The sequence below is a fragment of the Phocoena phocoena genome, chromosome 14 (genome assembly GCF_963924675.1).
Source record: "Phocoena phocoena chromosome 14, mPhoPho1.1, whole genome shotgun sequence".
Lineage (NCBI taxonomy): Eukaryota > Metazoa > Chordata > Mammalia > Artiodactyla > Phocoenidae > Phocoena > Phocoena phocoena.
This window is the reverse complement of record NC_089232.1, coordinates 65,952,613-65,978,041: the sequence shown is the minus strand read 5'-3', so window position 1 is coordinate 65,978,041 and position 25,429 is coordinate 65,952,613. Positions and strand designations below refer to the sequence as shown.

At 38.9% G+C, this 25,429-nt stretch overlaps 1 protein-coding gene across 2 annotated transcripts in view; it reads left to right on the top strand.

Moving 5' to 3' along the window:
* LCLAT1 (lysocardiolipin acyltransferase 1) overlaps positions 1 to 25,429 on the top strand; it is a 194,317-nt gene that overhangs the window by 43,964 nt on the left and 124,924 nt on the right. The window contains exons 2-3 of one of the 2 annotated variants that reach the window (XM_065891170.1): positions 9,241 to 9,342; positions 17,603 to 17,771. In XM_065891170.1, coding sequence (XP_065747242.1) covers positions 9,335 to 9,342; positions 17,603 to 17,771 — 177 coding nt within the window. In that variant the 5' untranslated portion in view covers positions 9,241 to 9,334. The remainder of the gene's footprint in view (positions 1 to 9,240; positions 9,343 to 17,602; positions 17,772 to 25,429) is intronic. The other variant, XM_065891171.1, reaches the window with a different exon arrangement.

Genomic DNA, 25,429 nt, shown 5'->3' with positions numbered 1-25,429 from the left:
CCAGTATCTTTAATATTGTATAATTCATATTTTATACTTCTCATTGGTGGTTAACTCTACCTTCAATGCTTTGTTTGTGAGGCACCCTGTCCAGTCCCTTAATATAAGAAATTCTGGCTCTTGATTTTTCCCTTTGAAATAAATGTTGTTGAGATTTTTAAAAAATTATGTAAAAGTAATACTCTTTGTCCACAATTTGGAAAAAAATCAACCACAGTCTCACTATGCAGGGACAGTCATTGGTAACATTTTGATGTATTTCTGTCTGGTCTTTTTTCTGTTCTGTGATTTCATTCTGTCTGCATTTTGGTCCCCTTTGTTCTCTGGCTTCACTTGTATATACTCTTGTTTCTAATTTCTGAGGTGGCAGTTAGCCTCACAATTTCTCTTTTCCTTCAGCATTCATGAGCACCAGGGTAGAGTTGGTTAGAGTTATTCATGTCTTGGTAATGTCTCAGCTAATTAACTTTTATTTTGAGATATAATTCACATACCATACAATTCAGCCATTTAAAGTGTACAAGGCACAGTGGCTTTTAGACTGTTTAGAGTTGTGTAGCCATTACCACTGTCCAATTTTAGAACTTTTTTTTAACCCCAAAACGCACTTCATACTCATTAGCAGTCACCCCGTCCACCTGCCTTGAGCCCCAAAGAACCACTAATCTACTTTCTGTCTCTATAGATTTGCCTATTCTGGACACATAAATGAAATCATAGACTATGTGGACTTTTGTGGCTGGCTTCTTTCACCTGGCATGAGTTTTCAAAGTCCATCTGTGTTGCAGCATGTATCAAGTACTTCATTCCTTTGTTTGTTGAATGATATCCACTGATGTTTATACCACTTTTGTTTACCCACTTATCAGATGAAGGAGATTTGGGTTGTTTCCGCTTTTTGACTTACGAATTGTGCTTCTATGAACATTCCTGTATGTTTTTGTGTGGACATATATTTTTATTTCACTTAGGTATATATATATCTAGGAGTGGAATTGCTGGGTTATATGGTACCCTATAGTTAACATTTTGAAGACTATAGTAAGTAATTTGAACAGGGAGGGTAGTCTCTTGAATAACAGGTAAGAGGTATAATAGAGTTATACTAACCCGTCTTTCTGAAATGATTTCATATAGTTATGTTCCACTCAGTGTGGGTGTGTGTGGTTTTAACTTCTACATCTTACAAGGAAGCCTTGTGTAATAACAGGAAATAGTTGAAATATAGTGAGTGTGCTTGCCATTTATGCAGAAAAATATTGGTGTCGTTTTCATTTTTAAAAATATGCTTGCTGTTAATAATTCATATTGTTTGAAACAATTTCAGAGAAACAAAACCCAAAAGAAATCCTGAGACTTTGGAAAAACTTCCTTATGCCTAACCAGTCCCTGTGCAGTGTGCATCGTAAAGAATAATGTCAAGAAGTCGGCCTCTTTGTCTTTTTTGTCCTAGCTTGACAGAGTACTATTCTTCCTCCAGGCCCAGGCCTGTTTGCATGTTGATTCCTCCTGCATGTTTTAAGTGATTGCCTTAGACCTCTAGGATCCCTTTCTAATGGGAAGAACGCTGAGCTGGTAACTGGAGATGGGAGGTCTTCACCTAGTTCCGTCATCACTGGGTGTGCCACTGTGAGCAGAGTCAGGTCCCTCAGCTTTTCTGCTTCTCACTTTCTTCATTTGTGTAATGAGACAGTCATCTGTGAAACCAAAAGTTGTTTAAAGCTTGGTGATTTTTTTAAAAATTTACCATTTTATTTATTTTATTACAATTTTTGGCCGTGTCATGCGGCTTGAGGGATCTTAATTCCCTGACCAGGGATTGAACCTGGGCCATGGCAGTGAAAGCACTGAGTCCTGACCACTGAACTGCCAGGGAATTCCCAAAGCTCAGTGATCTTAATTCTAGCTCTAGACTTTTAAGGTTTTACAAACTCATTGTCACACTTACTGATTTTTCATGAATTTGGCATTTTAATATATACTTCCTTGTATTGCCTTCCTCTCTTCTTACTTTTAAAATTCATTCTTCCCTCTCCATCTAGATGATCTGTCCTAGGAGGGCAAAGACTCTGTTAACAGTAACAAAGAATAGTCTTTGTAATACCTTGCCCGAAGATGGTTACTGTTTGCTAGTGCAAATATTGTGAGTTTTCAGTGACTGCAGAATGACTCTAATTGGTCATATTCTCTGTTTAAATGAGATGATTGAAAAAACTTGGTAAATTTAGGTAGATATTTTAACTTTTTTCTCTCTTTTAAAGAGTATGCTTTGACTAAAGTAGACATGGGTATAGTCAGAAATGAAAATTCTGTTTTTGGTAACTTTAATAACCTTTCTGCTAGAACTTTATCCTTATGAGACTTATATATGTATATATTATTCATGGCCTCATATTTTGTATATAAGAAGAGTGTCAGTAAACTTGCTTGCCTTCTGATAGTCTATGTACCTCCATCACTTAGTACTTTACTTAGACATTTTACTGTCTAGCTGTGTGTCTCTTGAAGGAAAAACCAAAACATGAGCTTAAACTTCAAGTTAATGGAGGTGAGTGCTGTAAAGTAAATTGAATGGTTGTTTTGAGTGACCTTTGTTAGGCCAAGGATTCTTAAGGGTGCCAGTGTAGTTTTAGTTTATCTAGGGTGCTTTATCATTCCTATCTCAGTGTATGTTTTGAGTGGTTTTCAATTTGTCTGTAAAAATTTACTTTTAGTTTAAAGTATGGCAAAGAATAATTTGGCTAAGAGGTATGGGTTATTTCTACCTCATCATTTAATCATTTAAAAAATATATATTTATTTATTCAGCTGCGGTGGGTCTTAGTTGGCGGCACGCAGGATCTTTGTTGCCATGTGTGAGATCTTCATTGCGGCACACGGGATTTAGTTCCCTGACCAGGGATTGAACCCAGCCCCGAGTATTGGGAGTGTGGAGTCTTAACCGCTGGACCACCAGAGAAGTCCCCATTTAATCATTTTTACTGTGATTATGGGATCATGGAACAACTGGCATTAGTAAGCTGACTCTTTTGGCTGTGCCTAAGCTGCTGCTTTTTTCCTTTCTCTTTCCCTCCCTCCCTTTTTTTCCTTCCTGTTTTCCTTTTACTATGTAAGTGGAAATGTTCTCTTTTTAAAACATTATATCAATAGAAAGGTCTATTCCTTTTTGACCACCATCCTTAGTTGCAGCCTCTTCTGTCTTCACTTAAGCAACCATAATAACATTGGCATGTATCATTCTAGACAGATTTATGTGTATTTACATTTATTTATATAAGCCATATAGCATAGGGTTTTTGGGGGGGAATGTGGTCCCCCCTTCCAAAAATGGTATCATATTCTTTTTCACTTAGCAATACCTCTTGGAGAGCTGTTCATTTAAAAAAATATAGCTCATTCTTTCCAGCTGGGTAGTATTTCATAATGCTGAAAGTACCACGATTTAGCCCTTTCCTCATCAGTGGACATCCACGTTTCTGATTTCTGTTGTTGTCATTACAGACAAGGCTATAATGAAACATCTTTGTACTTACAATTGAGTATTTCTCAGGGGTAGATACTGAGAAAGCATTCCCGATGGTAGGCGTTCAAAATTATAATAGCTACTTATCTGTTTGCCCCCTAAAGTTTATACTCCCCTCCAGCTATGAAGACAAAGATACTATCAAATGATTTTTAGAATATCAAAGGCAAGACTTAGACGATTTTGTCAGTCTTTGAGAAGAAATGGTGCTTTGTTGTTTCACTTTTGCATTTTCCAGAAAATAGTGAGGTTGAACTTTGTTTATTGGCTTGACCATTTGTATTTTCTTCCTATAAACTGCGTATATTGAATTGGATTACTTATAAAGTATCCAGTTTAAATGATAGCTTTGGGGGTAAATATTGTTGAAATATACATATAGAAAAGTGCATAAACCACAAATATACAACAGCTCAGTGAATTTTCATAAAGTGAATACGCCATGTGTAACGAGCATCCAAATAAGAAACAGAGTGTTGTCAAAGCCCTCGAAGCCCCCTGGTGCCCCTTGCAGTTACTCTTCCTGCTCTGCACCTCCCAGGATAACTATTACCCTTCTAATATTATAAATTAGTTTCTATGCTTTTGAATGTTAGATAAATAGAATTATACAGTATATACTCTCTGCTTCTTTCTCAGTGTTAACTTTTGAATACATTTTAAGTAAAAGAATTGTATCAGTGTAGAGATCTGTGAATATTTATACAGATAATTTCTTCTCTCACTAAACTTCAATAGATAAGTAGTGTCATTTTATATAACCCCAAATGTCTGTGTACAGTTCTAAGAACTCAGGGTAGACTCCCCCACCAGGGAATTAACAGACTTGTTTACTGAATTCCAGTTGATAGTTGAAAGTTCTTTCTTCATTTTTGGGTAGAGCTAAGGTTTGACTGTATTCTGCTCTTTAGCTGTCCTGTTGTGTTTTGTCAGAATTTGTAAACTGGTTTTATTTCTTCTGAGTGCTCTGTAACTAGAATGCTGCTTAACCTTTTACTTTCTTTCTGTATCTGGGAAAGTATTATTCTCTCGTGCTGCTTCAGGAAGAATGAAACCATATAGTTTGTCCCTTTCCTGTTATTGTCTGTTGGTTTCCCAGACAGGTGCCAGAGCACCTTTAAACATTTTCCTTTTAGCTTCCCCTGGTTGCATTATAAGTGCTTAATTGATAAGCAGAGGTGTTTTAAGTTCTGTCTTTTTGGTTTATTTTTTGTTACTTGTTTCTTTTGGTGATTTGCTTGTAAAGGAGTATACTTTTTTGTCTTCAGAATACCTAGAACATAAACTGTTAAATACAAATTTCTAGTGGTTTCCTGACACTATGCTTTAGTAGAGACCTAGTTTCTTTTGTTTTTTTTTAATTAGTAAAATGTGTAAACATAAATAAGGTCACTATAGGTGACAATGTTTAAATTTATTTATTTGTTTATATCTGGCTGCTTTGGGTCTTTGTTGCTGTGCACAGGCTTTCTCTAGTTGTGGTGAGTGGGGACTACTCTTCGTTGCGGTACCCGGGCTTCTCACTGTGGTGGCTTCTCTTGTTGTGGAGCACGGGCTCTAGGCGCACGGGCTTCAGTAGTTGTGGTTCACGGGCTTAGTTGCTCCGCGGCATGTGGGATCTTCATGGATCAGGGATCGAACCCGTGTCCCCTGCATTCTCAGGGGGATTCTTAACCACTGGGACACAGGGAAGTCCTGAATTTATTTTTAATTAATAGTCTGCTTCCTAAAAGAATTTAAAGTGATTTACAATGAAAGACATATGGCAATAATGCCAATAAGAATAAAAATATAAGATTGTAAGAGGAGAAACAGATAATAATAACCATAATCTTTGCTCTAAAATTGGATGTTAAATTTAGCTTTGAGCCTCTGTCTTTCGGGACTTGAAAGGAAAACAAATACAGTTGTCATTGGGAAATAAAGAAGCACACCATTTCATCCGTCGACAGATGTGTTTATGTTATTAAATTCCAAAAAATGAAGACATGTTCATTAAAATCAGGTCATGCAAATTAACATGCATCCAGGGATTTAAAAATGTATTGGTGGATTTAAAAGAAATTAATCAGCTTATAAACATTTCACTTACGTTTGCGAAAAAACTAAATCAGTGCAATTGTATAAGTGAAGTATTCACCTAGTTTACAAAATTAGAGCGTAAAGAGCATTTGCTTAAACTATTTAAATAGTTAACAGTTAATTTCTTTCAGTTTGTGGAATAATCTCAGTAATCAGGCTATGATTGTTTTAGCTGACTGTTAAAACGTTTTCATTTTCATTGTGAAGTGATATTTTGCAATAACTATTATTATATATCTTATATATGCAGTGATTGACATTAGTGTTCACGCTCTCATCTTATGTATTTGATTTTGTCACTTGAATCAGGATCAACATGTTGCTTATTTTGGAGCAGTCTTAGAAAAATTATAAACTTGTCCCATTTATTTGTCTCCACTGATTCCCAAGGACTGCTTTTTCTGGCAGAGTATTTGATTAGGGATTATAACAAAGAGAGATCATCCTAACCTGAAATAATGTGTTCTTAAAATTTTTATAATTAAGATATCTTTAATTGTAAATTATATGTTTATTCTTTATAAAATTAGGTAATATAGAAATACATGAATTAACAAGTGAAAGCTGTGTTTTTTCCATTTCTACCTAGGATGGTAATCCCTAACACCGTTCTTGTTGCTGTTGCTAATGTAGCATATAATTAGAAGAGTGTATGATATACAGTGTGTGTGCAGATTGGCAAAAATTGCCGCTGATAGAATAGTCCAAAAGTCATTGTTGGTGAACATATAAATAGCCACCATACTTAAGAAATAGAATATTACCGGTACCTGTAGAAGCCTCCTGTGTGCCCCACCACGACAGCTAGTATCCTTTTATGTTGATTGTTCTTTTTCTTTAAAATTTTACCTATCTATGTATCCCTATACAATTTATTTATTTATTTATTGAGAACTTGAGAAGTCAGCGTAATTTATCAAACACTGCCATCAAACACTGCTGCCATCAGATAGATGAAGGTTTCTACAGGTACAGAGTCTCTGGGTGATAGTCAGACCTCAGCTTCCCAGAGGATTCACCAGATAGATCCTTTTTTAGGGGAAGGCAGTGGGCAGGTTCATGCATAAATAAGTCCTGGAAAACTACTGTGGAGGGCTCACCACAGTCAGGACTCTGCAGGTGTTGACTCTCGGGTAGGAATAATGCTTCTAAATTCACCATGCCCTCCCACCACCTCTCAGGAGTAGGTCAGAGCAGAGTACTTAGGATAGATAAAATGAGTGTCATCAGCTGATCTGGCAGCTGTGTATGGAAGAGAGAACAGGAATTTTACTAGCACATGTTCAAGAAGCCAAGTACAGATTAGAATCTGTGCCAGCTTTACCTGGGCATTCTGTTCTTGGCTCAGAAAAAGATGGTTTGTTTAGCAGCAAGGATTTTGATGATACAGCTTTCAAAGAGTCTTTCTCTTGAGTCACCCTCCCCCAGTTTGTTTAGATTGGATGCCTTCTCTGTTTTATGCATGACTGTCACCCTGGGATCTCCCTTCATGATCATTTTGGAGGTTCTCACATGTGTTGGATCTCTTGTTTCCTGTATTTCAAGTCTCCCTCAGTCTTGTTTCCTCTTTTGTTTTAGCAGAGCCCATTTTCCAATAGCTTCTTGAAAAAAGATTGTATGGGAGGTAACTTTGAGACCTTGCGATAGTGTTTTTACTATCCTTACACTTGATTGAAAGAGTGACTGGATGGAATAATTTTCTTGAGAATTTTGCAGGCATTGTTCTGTTTTCATCTTGCTTCTGGTATTGCTGCTGAGTCCAAATCCAGTCTAATTTTTGATCCTTTACATGTGACCCATTTTCATCCCCTCCAGAGGTTTTGCAGAATGTCCATCATTTCCTGTGTTCGGAAAGTTACAGCGACGTGCCCTGGTGAGCATTTGTTTTCATCCATTATCCTAGCTTTCAGTAGGCTCTGTTAATGTGGAGTGTCATGTCCTCCTGTTCTGGGGAGTTTCTATGAATTATTTTGTTGCTGATTTCCTCCCCTCCAGTTTCTCACTACTTTCTTTTTGAGGCTTATACGATTTGCCTATGAGACCTCTGTCTTGGTCCTCTAATATTCTTTCTACTTTCCATCTCTTCATCTTCTGCTTGACTTTTGGGGGGATTTCTTTAGCTTTATTGTCTGACTCTTCTGTTGAGTGTTTCATTTTTGCTAATGTTTTTACTAAACATTTGCTGTGTTTTAAACTTACAGTAGCTCTCATTCTCTGAATTCTCTGAATGTTTCCATTCTTCATTTTATAATTTTTTTCCCCACAAGTACCTACCAGATGCAGTATTTCTTGTCTTTCTGAAAATGTTAAAGATAGTTTTTTTCTCCCTGAATAGTTTCTTTCAAGTATACTTTTTTCTGTTTATTTTGGTGTCTAATGTCATGTTAAAGTGTTTTCCTCAGATGTCTCATAATCTACGCACAGTAAAAAATAGGGGACTTACAAAGAAGCTTGCATACTCGTGAGGGTTATATGAACTTTGGGCTTCACTGCAGGGTGATTAGCTGGAATTTTTATTACAGCTAATAAAAAGGGAACCACCAGTGTTTCTATATTTTCATCTTTCCTCATGGTCTGGTCAGACTCCTCAGAGAAGTGTGCTCCAGTAAGTCAGCATAGAGCTGTGCTATTCATATTCAATACAGTAGCCACGTGTGGCTATTTAAATTTTTTATTTGTTTTTTGTTTTGTCTTGTTTTATTTATTTATTTTACATCTTTATTGGAGTATAATTGCTTTACAATGGTGTGTTAGTTTCTGCTTTATAACAAAGTGAATCAGTTATACATATACATATGTTCCCATATCTCTTCCCTATTGCGTCTCCCTCCCTCCCTATCCCACCCCTCCAGGTGGTCACAAAGCACAGAGCTGATCTCCCTGTGCTCTGCGGCTGCTTCCCACTAGCTATCTGTTTTACGTTTGGTAGTGTATATATGTCCATGCCTCTCTCCCGCTTTGTCACAGCTTACCCTTCCCCCTCCCCATATCCTCAAGTCCATTCTCTAGTAGGTCTGTGTCTTTATTCCTGTCTTACCCCTAGGTTCTTCATGACATTTTTTTTTCTTAAATTCCATATATATGTGTTAGCATACGGTATTTGTCTTTCTCTTTCTGACTTACTTCACTCTGTATGACAGACTCTAGGTCTATCCACCTCATTACAAATAGCTCAATTTCGTTTCTTTTTATGGCTGAGTAGTATTCCATTGTATATATGTGCCACATCTTCTTTATCCATTCATCTGATGATGGACACTTAGGTTGTTTCCATCTCCGGGCTATTGTAAATAGAGCTGCAGTGAACATTTTGGTACATGACTTTTTGAATTTTGGTTTTCTCAGGGTATATGCCCAGTAGTGGGATTGCTGGGTCATATGGTAGTTCTGTTTTTAGTTTTTTAAGGAACCTCCATACTGTTATCCATAGTGGCTGTACCAGTTCACATTCCCACCAGCAGTCCAAGAGTGTTCCCTTTTCTCCACACCCTCTCCAGCATTTAAATTTAAATACCATTAATTTAATAATTCAGTTCTCCAGTTGAACTAGCCAAATTTCAAGGGCTCAGTGGCCACATGTAGTTAATGGCAGCCATGTTGGACAGCACAGCTATTGAACATTTCCATCATTGCAGAAAGGTTTATTGGAGTGCACTGGAGTAGGACTAAAATCTTGTTGCAGTCATTTGAAAGCTCAGTGAGGGAAGACTTTGTGGGGTCTCAGCATTCATGATTCAGTAGGTATATGGTTACTTAACCCCACAGAGCAGTTACTGCCCTCAGCTGTGTGTCCCCACAGCCCAGAAACTCTGTTTTACTTTCTCCAGATAAGACAAAGGCTGAAACAATATGCTTAACTCTTCATATTACTTTTATTACTATTTACTTTTTGGCCTTTAAGTCTTACCGGTCCCAGTTCTGGATTCTCCATTGCATTTTCCAGGAATGCCTCTGGTAATAGGTTTTTTTTTTTTTTTTTTTTTTTTTTGCGGTACGCGGGCCTCTCACTGTTGTGGCCTCTCCCGTTGCGGAGCACAGGCTCCGGACGCGCAGGCTCAGCGGCCATGGCTCACGGGCCCAGCCGCTCCGCGGCATGTGGGATCTTCCCGGACCGGGGCACGAACCCGTGTCCCCTGCATCGGCAGGCGGACTCTCAAGCACTGCGCCACCAGGGAAGCCCGGTAATAGGTTCTTTATCTCACCTCTCTCAGTATAAACAGTGTTAGGGACTTTTCATTAAGTGAACCAAGTCCCATAGTTCTTCACCTGTAAATACCACTGATATAATTAATGTATTATTTTTGAGGCTTTTGTTTAAATTGGAGGAGAGTGTTTTATAAAGTGACTATTTTAGGACACATTTGACATTATCAAGGTTTATAGCAAGGTCTTTTTTTTTTTTTGCGGTATGCGGGCCTCTCACTGTTGTGGCCTCTCCCGTTGCGGAGCACAGGCTCCGGACGCGCAGGCTCAGCGGCCATGGCTCACGGGCCCAGCCACTCCGCGGCATGTGGGATCCTCCCGGACCGGGGCCCGAACCCGTGTCCCCTGCATCGGCAGGCGGACTCTCAACCACTGCGCCACCAGGGAAGCCCTATAGCAAGGTCTTTTAATAATAAAACCTCCAATTTATAAATCCACTATGGTACATGTGCGATAAGTAGAACAGAGTAAAGGCCCATTGAGATTGGGATACTGGATAGTTGGCCAGATTATTACTACCTAAATGATTTGTGTTTTTTTTTTTTTTTTTTTTTTCGGCATGCGGGCCCCTCACTGCTGCGGCCCCTCCTGCCGCGGAGCACAGGCTCGGGACGCGCAGGCCCAGCGGCCATGGCTCACGGGCCCAGCCGCTCCGCGGCATGCAGGATCCTCCCGGACCGGGGCACGAGCCCGTGTCCCCTGCATCGGCAGGCGGACTCCCAACCACTGTGCCACCAGGGAACCCCTGATTTGTGTTTTTGACACTAGTTTTGCAATATTCAAATTTCAACATTGAGTTTCATCAAAGTTACAGATTACTTACATGTCATGAACCTTTGGGTTGTTCATGAATATGAATCTGTAGGTGTTAAGTATGTAAATACCGAGAGCCTTTTGTAAAGTGCCTGGCAAATATTAGGTGCTCAAAATTTGAGGGAATTTTTCCTGACTTCCTCACCTGTGAGCATCCTGGTTAAGTGGCGTGGTTACGATCATCAGGCTGTTGAGAGGTGGAACTGGATCAGGTGCTCCTGGTTCACAGACTTGTTTGATACCAGCATCTGTCAATGCTGGGTTTTTGCTGACAGTCCCATGCACCGTTTTAGAGGGCAGAGAAGTTCTTTGCTCTTAATCAGTATACAGGTTGGTTTTATTGAGTCCAGGCTTATCTACACCATGTCACTTTTGACATTTATTCTAAAACATGAGTCATACGCCTTAGGTTTTTTCCCACCCATGGTGACATGCTCAAGGTGGTATTCTTGTCTGTCCTGCCCTGGGTGTGTGCACTTTGTCTTTAGGACCAGGGTCTTCTTGATTTCTTGCAGCTCCCCGATGTGTACCCTATACCTCATTAATACGTAATGAGTTACAGTTCCTTGTTTAAGCCATGCTGTTTCAAATTTCTGTGACTCTACATGTTCTTTTTGTTTGTTTTTTGTTTTAAATTTATTTATTTTTATTTTTGGCTGTATTGGGTCTTTGTTGCTGTGCGCCGGCCTTCTCTAGTTGCAGCGAGCTGGGGCTACTCTTCGTTGTGGTGCGCGGGCTTCTCATTGTCGTGGCTTCTCTTATTGCGGAGCATGGGCTCTAGGCACGCAGGCTTCAGTAGTTGTGGCTCACGGGCTCTAGAGCGCAGGCTTAGTAGTTGTGGAACACCGGCTTAGTTGCTCTGCGGCATGTAGGATCTTCCCGGACCAGGGTTTGAACCCGTGTCTCCTGCCTTGGCAGGCGGATTCTTAACCACTGTGCCACCAGGGAAGCCCTACGTGTTTTTTTTTATTGTCTGGAGTAATCTCTCCTCTCCCGCAATTTCTCATCCTCTAAGTGTCTAACAGCTTCTTTAATCCCTTTTAGCAGAGCTCATCTTGCCTTGCTTTGACCTATCCTTAACACCTGTTACATACCTCTATTACAGTATGTATCATACCAAACTGCAGTCGTTCCTTAGCACACTTAGCTTCCCTCCTAGACTATGAGAGCGATGCTTGTTAAGACTTGAATTGTTATGTGAATTTAAAAACTAAGGAAATTTTATGAAGTAAAACGTCTTTCCTTCCTGAGCAAGGAACTGTAAGTATCCCAAATAGATTCCCTTAATCCTTGTCAGGGAGTATCCTCCTACATTGTCATACTCTAGGAATAATATATGCAACTGAATAAGAAGTCCAGGTGGGCTCTGTTTTGGTTCCTGCCTTTGCTTGGCATTGTAGTCATTGGAACCACAGATGGTTAGACAAGGGCAAGCGTCAGAATCAGAATCAGATTATGAGCTAGGAAGTTAGTGGGTAAGAGATCTTAACTCATTGTGAAGGGACAGTGGTCTTAAGGGGAAAAGTTCCTGGGTTACACTGAAGTAGGCATAGCTTTTTAAGATCTACAGGTTAGTTCTATGTATCTGTACTCGGCAATAAAATGGCTATGCCATTTTAAGACTGTGATTATTTCTTTTCCAAATGGCTTTTATTTTTTGAGAACGCTATCAGTATTATGCAAAGAATGCACAGAAATATTAAATTACAGCGTTTGTGATTACCTTTGCAGTGATGTGGCCCTTACTTTAAAGGATTTTAAAAGATTAGCTGGTTCATTTACCAGTTATTTAACCAGATTTCTTTCCAGCAGAAGCTGGCAACCCCCATCCTCAGCTCTCCCCAAGTTTTTGTATGCTATATGTTAAGTACTAGGGAGTGTTAAGAAAAGACGTTAGATTTCCTCACTAAGTTCCTATAAACTTCACTAACATTCAGAATTTTTGCATGAGATATTAAAAATTTGGTTTAGATTCATGACATCTTGATTTTGTATAGTGTTTAAAGTGTGTGTGTTTAATTACAAAAGAAGTATGTGCTTGAAAAAGAACATAATGTTGAATTTTAGACTGAGCATGGGCTCTGACACCAAATTACCTGGATTCAAATCCCAGCTCTGCCATTTACTAGCTGTATGATCTTGAGCATATTACTTAACCACTTTGTGCCTCAGTATCCTTATATATAAAGTGTGGGGTAATGAAAATATCTACACCATGGGATTATTGTATTAAACAGGTTCACACATTTAAAGTATATGAAACAGTGCCTGGCATATTCTAAAAGCTTGACATAGTTTAGATGTCATTATAATTGAAATAATCCAGACGTGTAGAATTCCCCAGATCATAAGAGCTTAATGAATATTCTATCAGATTTCATCTCACATAGCATAATCTTTTTAATTTAGTTCTTAATCTGCATACAGTAAAAATCAGTAAATATACGTTTTGTGAGCTTCAACAAATGCATAGTCTTGTAACCATCACTGCAATTGGGAAATAGAACAGTTTCCTCAACCCCTAAAACTTCCCTTGTGCTGCCCCTTCACAGTCAAACACTCCCCCTACCCCTAACCTTTTGACAACCACTGATCTGTTCCCTCCGTTTAGTTTTGCCTTTTGCAGAATGTCATATAAATGAAAACATACAGTTAAAAAGAAATCATGCCTTTTGAGCCTGGCTTCCTTCACTCAGCATGATGCATTTGACGTTAACCCCAGATGTTGCTGTATCAGTCATGTTTTTTCACTGCTGAGTAGTATTCTTTTCTATGGATATATTAGAGTGTGTTTATCCCCTCACCCGTGACTGACATTTGGGTTGTTTCTAGTTTTTTGCAATTATGAATAATCCTGCTGAAAACAATTGTGTGCGGGTTTGTGTGTCAACGTAAGTTTTCAATTTTTCCTGGATATTCAGTAGTGGGATTGCTGGGTTATATCATAAATGTACATTTAATATTTTAAGAAACTGTAAAGCTGTTTTCCAAAGTGGCCATACCATTTTGCATTCCCACCAGCAACGTGTGTGAGTTCTGGTTGCTCTGCATCCTTACCAGCACTTGGTTTAGCCAGTTTTTGTTTTTTTTAAATTTTATTTATTCTAAATAAGCGTGTAGTAGCATAATTCTTAACCAAGTTTTCTATCAAATCCTTGAGACTTGGAAGAAGAGAGAGAACAGGGCTGGATTAAATGCAGAGTTCATAAGGAGGGGCTGGAGAGACTGTTAGGTTAGTAAGAGCTTGGTATGTCTGTCATGTTCACTGTTGTACCCCCAAATAACTGGCACTGGGCCTGACACACAGTAGGAATCTCTTTGCGTGTTTATTGAATCACTGTACACATGATTGAGAGGTTAGGGAAGAAACAGGAGTAGGATGGAAAAGTACTTTTAGATGAGACTTGGTTTGAGTAATCCCAGTATACTCACGTGACACATCTCTTAACTCTTCTGGTCCTTAGCTTCATCACTGTAAATTGAAAAGATTCTGTTAGATGATACCTAAGCTCCTTTAACTATAATTTTTTTCCTTTTAATGACATCGAATGAGAAGTAGTTCAGTAAGTGAGGAAGAAGCATGTCAGAGCCTTTGGGGAAGTAGTTGTATATGGATGTAATGTGAAGTATAGCCCTTCAGGGAGTTGAGGGGTGAGTATCTATACAGAGAGCTAGCTAATGACAGAAACGAACAGTGGATTTAAAAAAAGGTAGTTACAGGGGGGTTTTCAAATCGAGTAGTAGCATAGCAGGGATATTTTGGTGGCAGGGGTTATGAAAGGAAATAGGGGTTGAGAATACTAAATTTAGCAGCTCTTTTTAAATTATTACTTTAGACTGGAGAGAAGTGGCCTATAGTGTCTTTTAATGCAAAGAGGAGGAGCTGAGCCTCAGAGAAAGCAAAGCCAAGGCTGTGTAGCACTACAGACCATCCTGGGCCCTGTGTGAGCAAATTGTGTGGCTACTGTTTTACAGTGTGCTTTATCTGCACCCTCACTCCCTCAACCCGCTTCTTAGAAGTTCCGATCTAGAGTTTAGCAGAAAGCCAGTTCTTAGCAGATACTTGTTCTGTTTGTACTTTGAAGGATTTTGTGTGTAACACTGTCAAGTATTGGTAGAGATTTAAAAATATACCAAATACGCAGAAAAACTTGATTCGGCGTAAGAGACTTGACCTATTTTGTTTGTCTGACTGACATTTTTTAAAGCACCATGACATTTGAAATTGTATTTCTTTTTCCTGTTGTGATTCTTTTCAAATATTCAGAGGTCTTAATTGCTGAAATACCTTTTTTTAAAAAAAGTTATTTTACTTATTTTATTTTTGGCTGCGCTGGGTCTTCATTGCTGCGCGCGGGCTTTCTCTAGTTGCGGCAAGCGGGGTCTCCTCTTTGTTGCAGTGCGTGGGCTTCTCATTGTGGTGGCTTCTCTTGTTGCGGAGCATGAGCTCTAGGTGCACTGGCTTCAGTAGTTGTGGCATGCAGGCTCAGTAGTAGTGGTGCATGGGCTTAGTTGCCCCGTGGCATGTGGGATCTTCCTGGACCAGGGCTCGAACCTGTGTCCCCCGCGTTGGCAGGTAGACTCCTAACCACTGCGCCACCAGGGAAGCCCTGAAATACCTTTTTTTAATATGTAAATTTTAAGGCCATTATTGTTTTCATGGTTTTAATGTTTCCCATGGTTTTATTATCCTGAATCAAACCATGTTTTTGCTCTAATAGAGTTTAGGTTGTAAAATCAAATGTTTGATTATTCATTTTAGACTGTGCTTCCAACAGTTTATTTTTAAAACATCAATATTTTGTTCATCTGGTTATGAGGACCCTCAAAAGTAATCCATTGGCAAATAATTAAGAAAGTGAGTGAGGAGTCTGACTTCTACTTAACCTTTCAGCTCATAAAGACCAAATGCCCAAAGATATTACTTTTAGGTTCTAATGTAAAGAATTAATATTTCTAGATTTAACAAATTCTTTTTTAGTGCACTCTGTAAAATTGCCATCACCCTTAGGAAGCTGTTCTGCAGTTCTTAGTCCATTAAATCTACTTGTTAGACCTGTAAGTCATGTAAGAGATAAAAAAAAAAAAACGAACTCTGGAATATTTTAAAATTTTGCGTTGGATAACGTCTTGGAAAAGAAAATATACAGTTTTATGTTAATACTAATAAGCAGAACAAAAAGCAAGGCTTTTTAAACAGCTTTTTTCTTTTTTGGGGAAAGTCAGTTGAGAGTATCTCTTTTTTTTCTTTATTTCAATTTAAAAAATGGGAAGAGTTGATTTATAATGTGTTAGTTTCTGCAATACAGCAGAGTGATTCAGTTATACATATATGTATTCTTTTTCATATTCTTTTCCATTATGGTTTATTACAGAATATTGAATTTAATTCCCTGTGCTATACAGCAAGACGTTGTCTACCTTGTTGTACTGCTAATCCAAAACTCCTACCGCTTCCCTCCCCCACCCCCTTTCCCCTTTGGTAAACATAAGTTTGTTTTCTATGACTGAGTCTGTTTCTGTTTCATAAATAAGTTCATTTGTGTCATATTTTAGATTCCATGTATAAGTGATAGCATATGGTATTTGTCTTTCTGATTTACTTCACTTAGTATGATAATCTCTAGGTCCATCCATGTTGCTGTAAATGGCATTATTTCATTACTTTTTATGGCTGAGTAGTACTCCATTTTGTATATATAACTCATCTTCTTTGTCTGTTCATCTGTCAGTGGACATTTAGGTTGCTTCTGTGTCTTGACTGTTGTAAATAGTACTACTGTGAACACTGAGGTGCACATATCTTTTCGGATTTTGGTTTTCTCTGGATAAATGCCCAGGAGTGGGATTGCTGGATCATATGGTAGCTCTATTTTTAGTTTTTGAAGGAACCTCCATACTGTTTTCCATGATGGCTGCACCAATTTACATTCCCACCAACAGTGTAGGAAGGTTCTCTTTTCTCCACACCCTCTCCAGCATTTGTTTCAGTGGCCATTCTGACCAGTGTGAGGTACCTCATTGTAGTTTTGATTTGTATTTCTCTAATAATTAGTGATGTTGAGCATCTTTTCATGTGCCTATTGAGAATCTGTATGTCTTCTTTGGAGAAGTATTTATTTAGGTTTTCTGCCCATTTTTTGATTGGGTTGTTTTTTTGTTATTGAATTGTATGAGCTGTTTGTATATTTTGGTAATTAAGGCCTTGTCAGTCAAATTGTTGGCAGGTATTTTCTCCCATTTGTAGGTTGTCTTTTCGTTTGTTTGTGGTTTCCTTTGCAATGTAAAAGCTTATAGGTTTGATTAGTTCCCATTTGTTTATTTTTGCTTTTATTTCTGTTGCCTTGGGAGACTGACCTAAGGAAACATTGTTAAGTCAGGGAATGTTTTGCCTGTGTTCTCTTCTAGGAGTTTTATGGTGTCATGTGCTATATTTAATCCATTTTGAGTTTATATTTGTGTATGGTGTGAGGGTATGTTCTAACTTCATTGATTAACGTGTGGCTGTCCAGCTTTCCCAGCACCACTTGCTGAAGAGATTGTTTTTTCTCCATTGTATATTTTTGCTTGCATTGTCAAAGATTTTTTTTTTTTTTTTTTTGGCTGTGCCACCTGGCATGCAGAACCTTAGTTCCCCAGCCAGGGATCCAATCTGTGCCCCCTGCAGTGGAAGTACAGAGTCCTAGCCACTGGACCATCAGGGATTTCCTGTCGAAGATTAATTGGCCATAGGTGTGTGGGTTTATTTTTGGGCTCTGTATTCTGTTCCATTGATAAATATATCTGTTTTGGGGGAGAGTATCCATTTCTAATGTTCTGACTTGTTAGACCTGTAGGTCATGTAAGAGGGCATTCAAGCTCATATTCTTTATCAGGGCCTATTCTGTAGCCCTGTAATTAAAGATGATTACATGTATCATTCTGAAATTGAATTTGGACAGTTACATTAACAAAATATATCATTTTTTTTGTGTCTTTCAGAATCATGGTGTCATGGAGAGGGATATACTTTATACTCACTCTGTTTTGGGGAAGCTTTTTTGGAAGCATTTTCATGCTGGGTCCCTTTTTACCTTTGATGTTTATAAACCCATCTTGGTATCGCTGGATCAACAACCGCCTTGTGGCAACCTGGCTCACGCTACCTGTGGTAAGTTAAACAGCAGAGAAAGAGACCATACCAAAGAGACCGTACCAAAGTGACCATACCAAAGTGGCCTAGCCTATTGATTTGTATTTTGTTAGAGTCAGATTTAGTCAAATATTAGAAGAAACATATTCGTGTTACATAAGAAGCACATTAGTTTTTGTATTTCCCCCTTTAAATGAAAGAGAGAAATGAAGTAATTCATGTCCTTGAAATAAAATATGTATTTAAGGGCTATATTCCAAAATTGAGTTTCTTCCATATTCCTAATGAATTTTATTTTCCTTCATTGGGGTATACTTTAGTACAATGCAAAAATCTAAAGATGCCGACTGAAGAGTTTTTACATTGTTAATTTTATATTGCATTTCCGTTTATTGTATTTATTTCTATTTATTTTATTTTTGGCTGCATTGGGTCTTTGTTGCTGTGTGCAGGTTTTCTCTGGTTGTGGCAAGCGGGGGCTACTCTTCATCATGGTGTGCGGGCTTCTCATTGTGGTGGCTTCTCTTGTTGCGGAGCACGAGCCTTAGGCACATGGGCTTCAGTAGTTGTGGCACGCAGGCTCAGTAGTTGTGGTTCACAGGCTCTATAATGCAGGCTCAGTAGTTGTGGCACACGGGCTTAGTTGCTCTGCAGCCTGTGGGATCTTGCCAGACCAGGGCTTGAACCCGTGTCCCCTGCATTGGCAGGAGGATTCTTAACCACTGCACCACCAGGGAAGCCCTATTCTATTTTATTTTGTACTTCTCATGCTGCTTCTTCTTTTTTTTTGGGTCTTATTTATTTATTTAATATACATGTATCTATTCTTTTTCAAATTCTTTTCCCATTTAGGTTATTACAGAATATTGAGCAGAGTTCCCTGTGCTATACAGTAGGTCCTTGTTGGTTATCTCTTTTAAATATAATGTATGTATATGTCAATCCCAAACTCCCAGTTTATCCTCTCCCCCCCACTCCTTCCCCTTTGGTAACCATAAGTTTGTGAGTGTGTTTCTGGATAAGTGCATTTGTATCTTTTTTTTTTTTTTTTTTAAGATTCCACATACAAGCAATATCATATGATATTTGTCTTTCTCTGTCTGACTTACTTCACTTAGTATGATAATCTCCAGGTCTATCCATGTTGTTGCAAATGGCATTATTTCATTCTTTTTAATGGCAGAGTAATATTCCATTGTATGTATGTACCACATCTTTATCCATTAATTGGTCAATGGACATTAGGTTGCTTCCATGTCTTGCCTATCATAAACAGTGCTGCAATGAACATTGGGGTGCATGTATGCTTTTGAACCATAGTTTTATCCAGATATATGCCCAGGAGTGGGATTGCTGGATCATATGGTAGTTCTGTTTTTAGTTTTCTAAGGACACTCCATACTGTTTTCCATAGTGGCTCTCCCAATTTACATTCCCGCTAACAGTGTAGGAGGCTTCCATTTTCTCCACACCCTCTCCATCATTTATTGTTTGTAGACTTTTTGATGATGGCCATTCTGATCGGTGTGACGTGATATCTCATTGTAGTTTTGATTTGCATTTCTCTAATAATTAGCAATGTTGAGCATCTTCATGTGCCTCTTGGCCATCTGTATGTCTTCTTTGGAAAAATATTTAGGTCTTCTGCCCATTTTTTGATTGGGTTGTTTGTCTTATTGATATTGAGCTGCACGAGCTGTTTGTAAATTTTGGAGATTAATCCCTTGTCGGTCGCATTGTTTGCAAATATTTTCTCCCATTCTGTGGGGTGTCTTTTTGTTTATGGTTTCCCCTGCTGTGAAAAAGCTTTTGAGTTTAAATAGGTCCCATTAGTTTATTTTTATTTCCATTACTCTAGCAGATGGATTGAAAAAGATCTTGCTGTATTTTATGTCAAAGAGTGTCCTTCCTATGTTTTCCACTAAGAATTTTATAGTATTGGGTCTTTTTAGGTCTTTCATTCATTTTGACTTTATTTTTGTGTCTGGTGTATGAGAATGTTCTAGTGTCATTCTATTACAGGTAGCTGTACAGTTTTCCCAGCCCCATTTATTGAAGAGACTGACTTTCTTCTTGTGTAGTCTTTTCTCCTTTGTCATAGATTAGTTGACCATAGATGTGTGGGTTTATTTCTGGGCTTTCCATCCTGTTCCATTGATGTATATCTCTGTTTTTGTGCCAGTACCATACTGTTTTGATGACTGTAGCTTTGTAGTATAATATGAAGTCAGGGAGCCTGTTTCCTCCATCTCTGTTTTTCTTTCTCAGGATTGCTTTGGCTATTTGGGGTCTTTTGTGTCTCCATACAAATTAAAAAAAAATTTGTTCCAGTTCTGTGGAAAATGCCATTGATAATTTGATAGGGATTACATTGAATCTGTAGATTGCCTTGAGTAGTATAGTCATTTTGACACTTGACTCATCCAACCCAAGAACATGGTATATCCTTCTATATGTTTGTGTCTTTAATTTCTTTCATCAGTGTCTTACGGTTTTCAGAGTACAGGTCTTTTGTCTCCTTAGGTAGGTTTATTCCTCGGTATTTTATTCTTCTTGATGTGACAGTAAATGGGATTGTTTCTTCAACTTCTCTTTCTGATCTTTCATCGTTAGTGTATAGAAATGTAACAGATTTCTGTGCATTAATTTTGTATCCTGCAACTTTACCGAATTCATTGATGAGGTCTAGTAGTTTTCTGGTAGCATCTTTAGGACTTTCTATGTATAGTATCATGTTGTCTACAAACAGTGACAGTCTTACTACTTCTTTTCCAATTTGGACTAATTTATTTCTTTTTCTTCTCTGATTGCCATGGCTAGGACTTCCAAAACTATGTTGAATAAAAGTGGCGAGAATGGACATTGTTGTGTTCTTCCTGATCTTAGAGGAAATGCTTTCAGCTTTTCACTGTAGAGTTTGATGTTAGCTGTACATTTGTCATATGTGGCCTTTATTGTGTTGAGGTTAGTTCCTTCTATAGTGACTTCCTGGAGAGTTTTTATCATAAATGGTGCTGAATTTTGTCAAGAGCTTTTTCTTCATCTGTTGAGATGATCATATGTTTTTTTTTGCGGTAGGCGGGCCTCTCACTATTGTGGCCTCTCCCTTTGCGGAGCACAGGCTCCGGACGCGCAGGCTCAGCGGCCATGGCTCACGGGCCCAGCCGCTCTGCGGCATGTGGGATCTTCCCGGACCCGGGCACGAACCCGTGTCCCCTGCATCAGCAGGCGGACTCTCAACCACTGCACCACCAGGGAAGCCCGATCATATGGTTTTAATCTTCAATTTGTTGATGTGGTGTATTACACTGATTGATTTGCAGATATTGAAAATTTCTTGCATCCTCTGGGATAAGTCCCACTTGATCGTGGTGTATAATCCTCTTAATGTATTGTTGGATTTGGTTTGTTAGTGTTTTGTTGCACATTTTCGCATCTGTGTTTATCAGTGTTGTTGGCCTGTAATTTTCTTTTTTTGTGGTATCTTTGGTTTTGGTATCAGGGTGATGGTGGCCTCATAGAATGAGTTTGGGAGTGTTTGTTCCTCTGCAGTTTTTTGGAATAGTTCAAGAAGGATAGGTGTTAACTCTTTTCTAAATGTTTGATAGAATTTTCCTATGAAGCCATCTAGTCCTGGACTTTTGTTTGTTCTAGTTTTTTAATCACAGTTTCAATTTCAGTACTTGTGACTGGTCAGTTCATAGTTTCTGATTCTTCCTGGTCAGTTCATAGTTTCTAATTCTTCCTGGTTCAGTCTTGAGAGATTGTACCTTTCTGAGAATTTGTCCATTTCTTCCAGGGTTGCCCATTTTATTGGCATACAGTTGTTTGTAGTATAGTCTCACATGAAATTTTGTGGTGTCTTTCGCAAATTCTTCTTTTTCATTTCTAATATTACTGATTTGAGCCCTCTCTTGTTCTCTCGATGAGACTGGCTAAAGGTGTATCAATTTTGTTTATCTTTTCAATGAACCAGCTTTTAGTTTCATTGATCTTTTTTTATCATTTTCTTCATCTCTATTTCATTCATTTCTGCTCTGATCTTTATGATTTCTTTCCTTCTTCCAACTTTGGGTTTTGTTTGCTCTTCTTTCTCTAGTTGCTTTAGGTGTAAGGTTAGGTTGTTTATTTGGGATTTTTCTTGTTTCCTGGGGTAAGACTGTATTGCTATAAACTTCCGTCTTAGAACTGCTTTTGCTGTGTCCCACGGTTTTGGATCATAATGCTTTCATTTTCATTTGTCTCCAGGTATTTTTTGATTTCCTCTTTGATATCTTCAGTGAGATCCATTGGTTGTTTAGTAGCATATTGTTTAGCCACCACGTTTGTGTTTTTTTTTGTTTGTTTGTTTTTGGTGGTACTCGGGCCTCTCACTGTTGTGGCCTCTCCCATTGCGGAGCACAGGCTCCGGACGCGCAGGCTCAGCGGCCATGGCTCACGGGCCCAGCCGCTCCACAGCATGTGGGATCCTCCCGGACCGGGGCGCGAACCCATGTCCCCTGCATCGGCAGGCGGACTCCCAACCACTGTGCCACCAGGGAAGCCCCCGTTTGTGTTTTTTAAAGTTTTTTTCTTGTAGGTAATTTCTAATATCATAGCACTGTGGTCGGAAAAGATGCTTGATATGATTTCAGTTCTTTTAAATTTACCAAGGCTCACTTTGTGGCCCAGCATGTGATCAGTCCTGGAGAATGTTCCATGTGCAACTGAGAAGAATGTGTATTCTGCTGCTTTTGGATGGAATGTTCAATAAATATCACTTACGTCCATCTCCTCTAGTGTGTCTTTTAAGTCCTGTGTTTCCTTACTGATTTTCTGTCTGGATGATCTGTTCATTGATAAAAGTGGGGTGTTAGAGTCCCCCACTATTATTGTGTTACTGTCGATTTCTCCTTTTATGACTGTTAGCATTTGCCTTATATATTGTGGTGCTCCTATGTTGGGTGCATATATACTTGTAATTGTTATTTCTTCTCGGATTGATCCCTTCATCATTATGTAGTGTCCTTCTTTGTCTCTTGTAACAGTCTTTATTTTAAAGTCTTTTTGTCTGATATGAGTATTGCTACTCCAGCTTTCTTTTGATTTCCATTTGCATGGAATACCTTCTTCCATCCCCTCTCTTTCAGTCTGTATGTGTCCCTAGATCTGAAGTGGGTCTCTTGTAGACAGCAAATATATGGGTCTTGTTTTTGTATCTATTCAGCCTTTGTCTTTTGGTTGAAGCATTTAACCCATTTACATTTAAGGTAATTATCTATATGTATGTTCCTGTTACCATTTTCTTTATTGTTTTGGGTTTGTCTTTGTAGGTCTGTTTCTTCTCTTGTGTTTCTTGCCTAGAGATGTTCCTTTAGCATTTGTTGTAAAGCTGGTTTGGTGGTGCTTATTAATTCTCTTAGCTTTTGCTTGTCTGTAAAGCTTTTTATTTCTCTGTTGAATATGAATGCGATCCTTGCTGGGTAGAGTAATCTTGTTTGTAGGTTTTTCCTTTTCATCACTTTAAACATATCCTGCCACTCCCTTCTGGCCTGCATAGTTTCTGCTGAAAAATCACCTGATAACCTTATGGGGATTCCCTTGTATGTTGTTTGTTGCTTTTCCCTTGTTGCTTTTAATATTTTTTCTTTGTATTTAATTTTTGACAGTCTTTTGGTTGAGGTATTTAATCCATTTAAGTTTAAGGTAATTATCAGTATGTATGTTCTTACTGCAATGTTGTTTTTTGTTTTTGTAGGTCTTTTTTCATCCCTTCCTCTTTTGTTCTCTTCTCTTAGGATTTTATGACTAATTTTAGTGTTGTGTTTGGATTCCTTTTTCTTTTTTGTGTGCGTATCTATTGTAGATTTTTGGTGTGTGTTTACCACGAGGTTTCGAATAGCACTCTGTATATAAAAAGCATTGTTTTAATTTGCTGGTCTTTTCATTTCAGATGCATTTTCAATAGCCTGTATTTGTACTGTCATCTTCTCATGATTGCTGGGTTTGATATCATATTTGTGTGTGGATGATTTCCTACCTTTACTTCATGTTTGCCTTTACCGTTGAGGTTTTCCACTCGTAATCTTCTTGTTTCTAGTTGTGGCTTTTTCTTTTCCAGCTAGAGAAGTTCCTTCAGCATTTGTTGCAAAGGTGGTCTGGTGTTGCTGAATTCTCTTAGCTTTTGTTTGTCTGTAAAGCTTTTGATTTCTCTGTTGCATCTGATTGAGAGCCTTGTTGGGTAGAGTATTCTTGGTTGTAGGTTTTTCCCTTTCATCACTTAAAATATTGTATATCATGTCACTCCCTTCTGACCTGCAGAGTTTCTGCTGAAAAATCAGCTGATAACCTTAAAGGGTTCCCTTGTATGTTACTTGTTGCTTTTCTCTTGTTGCTTTTTTTTTTTTTCGGTACGCGGGCCTCTCATTGCTGTGGCCTCTCCTGTTGTGGAGCACAGGCTCCGGACGCGCAGGCCCAGCGGCCATGGCTCACGGGCCCAGCTGCTCTGTGGCACGTGGGATCCTCCCGGACCGGGGCACGAACCCGCGTCCCCTGCATCGGCAGGCAGACTCTCAACCACTGCGCCACCAGGGAAGCCCCTCTTGTTGCTTTTTATATTTTTTGTCTTTAATTTTTGTCAGTTTGATTACTATGTGTTCCTCCTTGGACTTATCTTTGTGCTTCCTGGACTCGGGTGACTGTTTCCTTTCCCAAGTTAGGGAAGTTTTCAGCTATTATCTATTCAGATATTTTCTCAGGCCCTTTCTCTCTCTCTTCTCCTTCTGGGATCCCTATAATGCGAATGTTGGTGCATTTAATATTGTCCCAGAGGCCTTTTAGACTGTCCTCATCTGTCCTCATTTCTTTTTATTCCTTTTTCTTTATTCTGTTCCACGGCAGTGATTTCCACCATTCTGTCTTCCAGCTCATTTATCTGTTATTCTGCCTCATTTATCCTGCTATTGATTCTTTGTAGCACTTTTTTTTTTTTTTTTTTTTTTTTTTTTGCTGTACACAGGCCTCTTACTGTTGTGGCCTCTCCCGTTGCGGAGCACAGGCTCTGGACACACAGGCTCAGGGGCCATGGCTCACGGGCCCAGCCACTCGGCGGCATGTGGGATCTTCCCGGACCAGGGCACGAACCTGTGTGCCCTGCATCGGCAAGTGGACCCTCAACCACTGTGCCACCAGGGAAGCCCCTTTGTAGTGTATTTTTTATTTCAGTTATTGTTCATCTGTGTGTTTATTCTTTATTTCTCCTAGGTCTTTGTTAAATATTTCTTGCATCGTCTAGATCTGTGCCTCCATTCTTTTTCTGAGATCTTGGATCATCTTTACTATCATTGCTCTGAATTCTTTTCAGGTAGATTGCCTATCTTCACTTCACTTTGTTTTTCTTCTGGGATTTTATCTTGTTCCTTCATCTGGGACATATTCCTCTCTCATCCCATTTTGTCTAACTTTCTGTGATTGCAGTTTCCATTCTGCAGCCTGCAGGGATGTAGTTTTCTTGCTTCTACTGTCTGCCCCCTGTTGGATGATGCTGTCTGAGAGGCTTATGCAGGTTTCTGGGTGGGATTGGCTGGTTCCTGCGCACTGGTGGGTGGAGCTGTGTCTTGTCCTCTGGTGGGCAGGTCTGTGTCAGGGGGTGTGTTTATCTGGCAGCTGTGTGCTCAGGAAGACTTTAACTAGCCTGT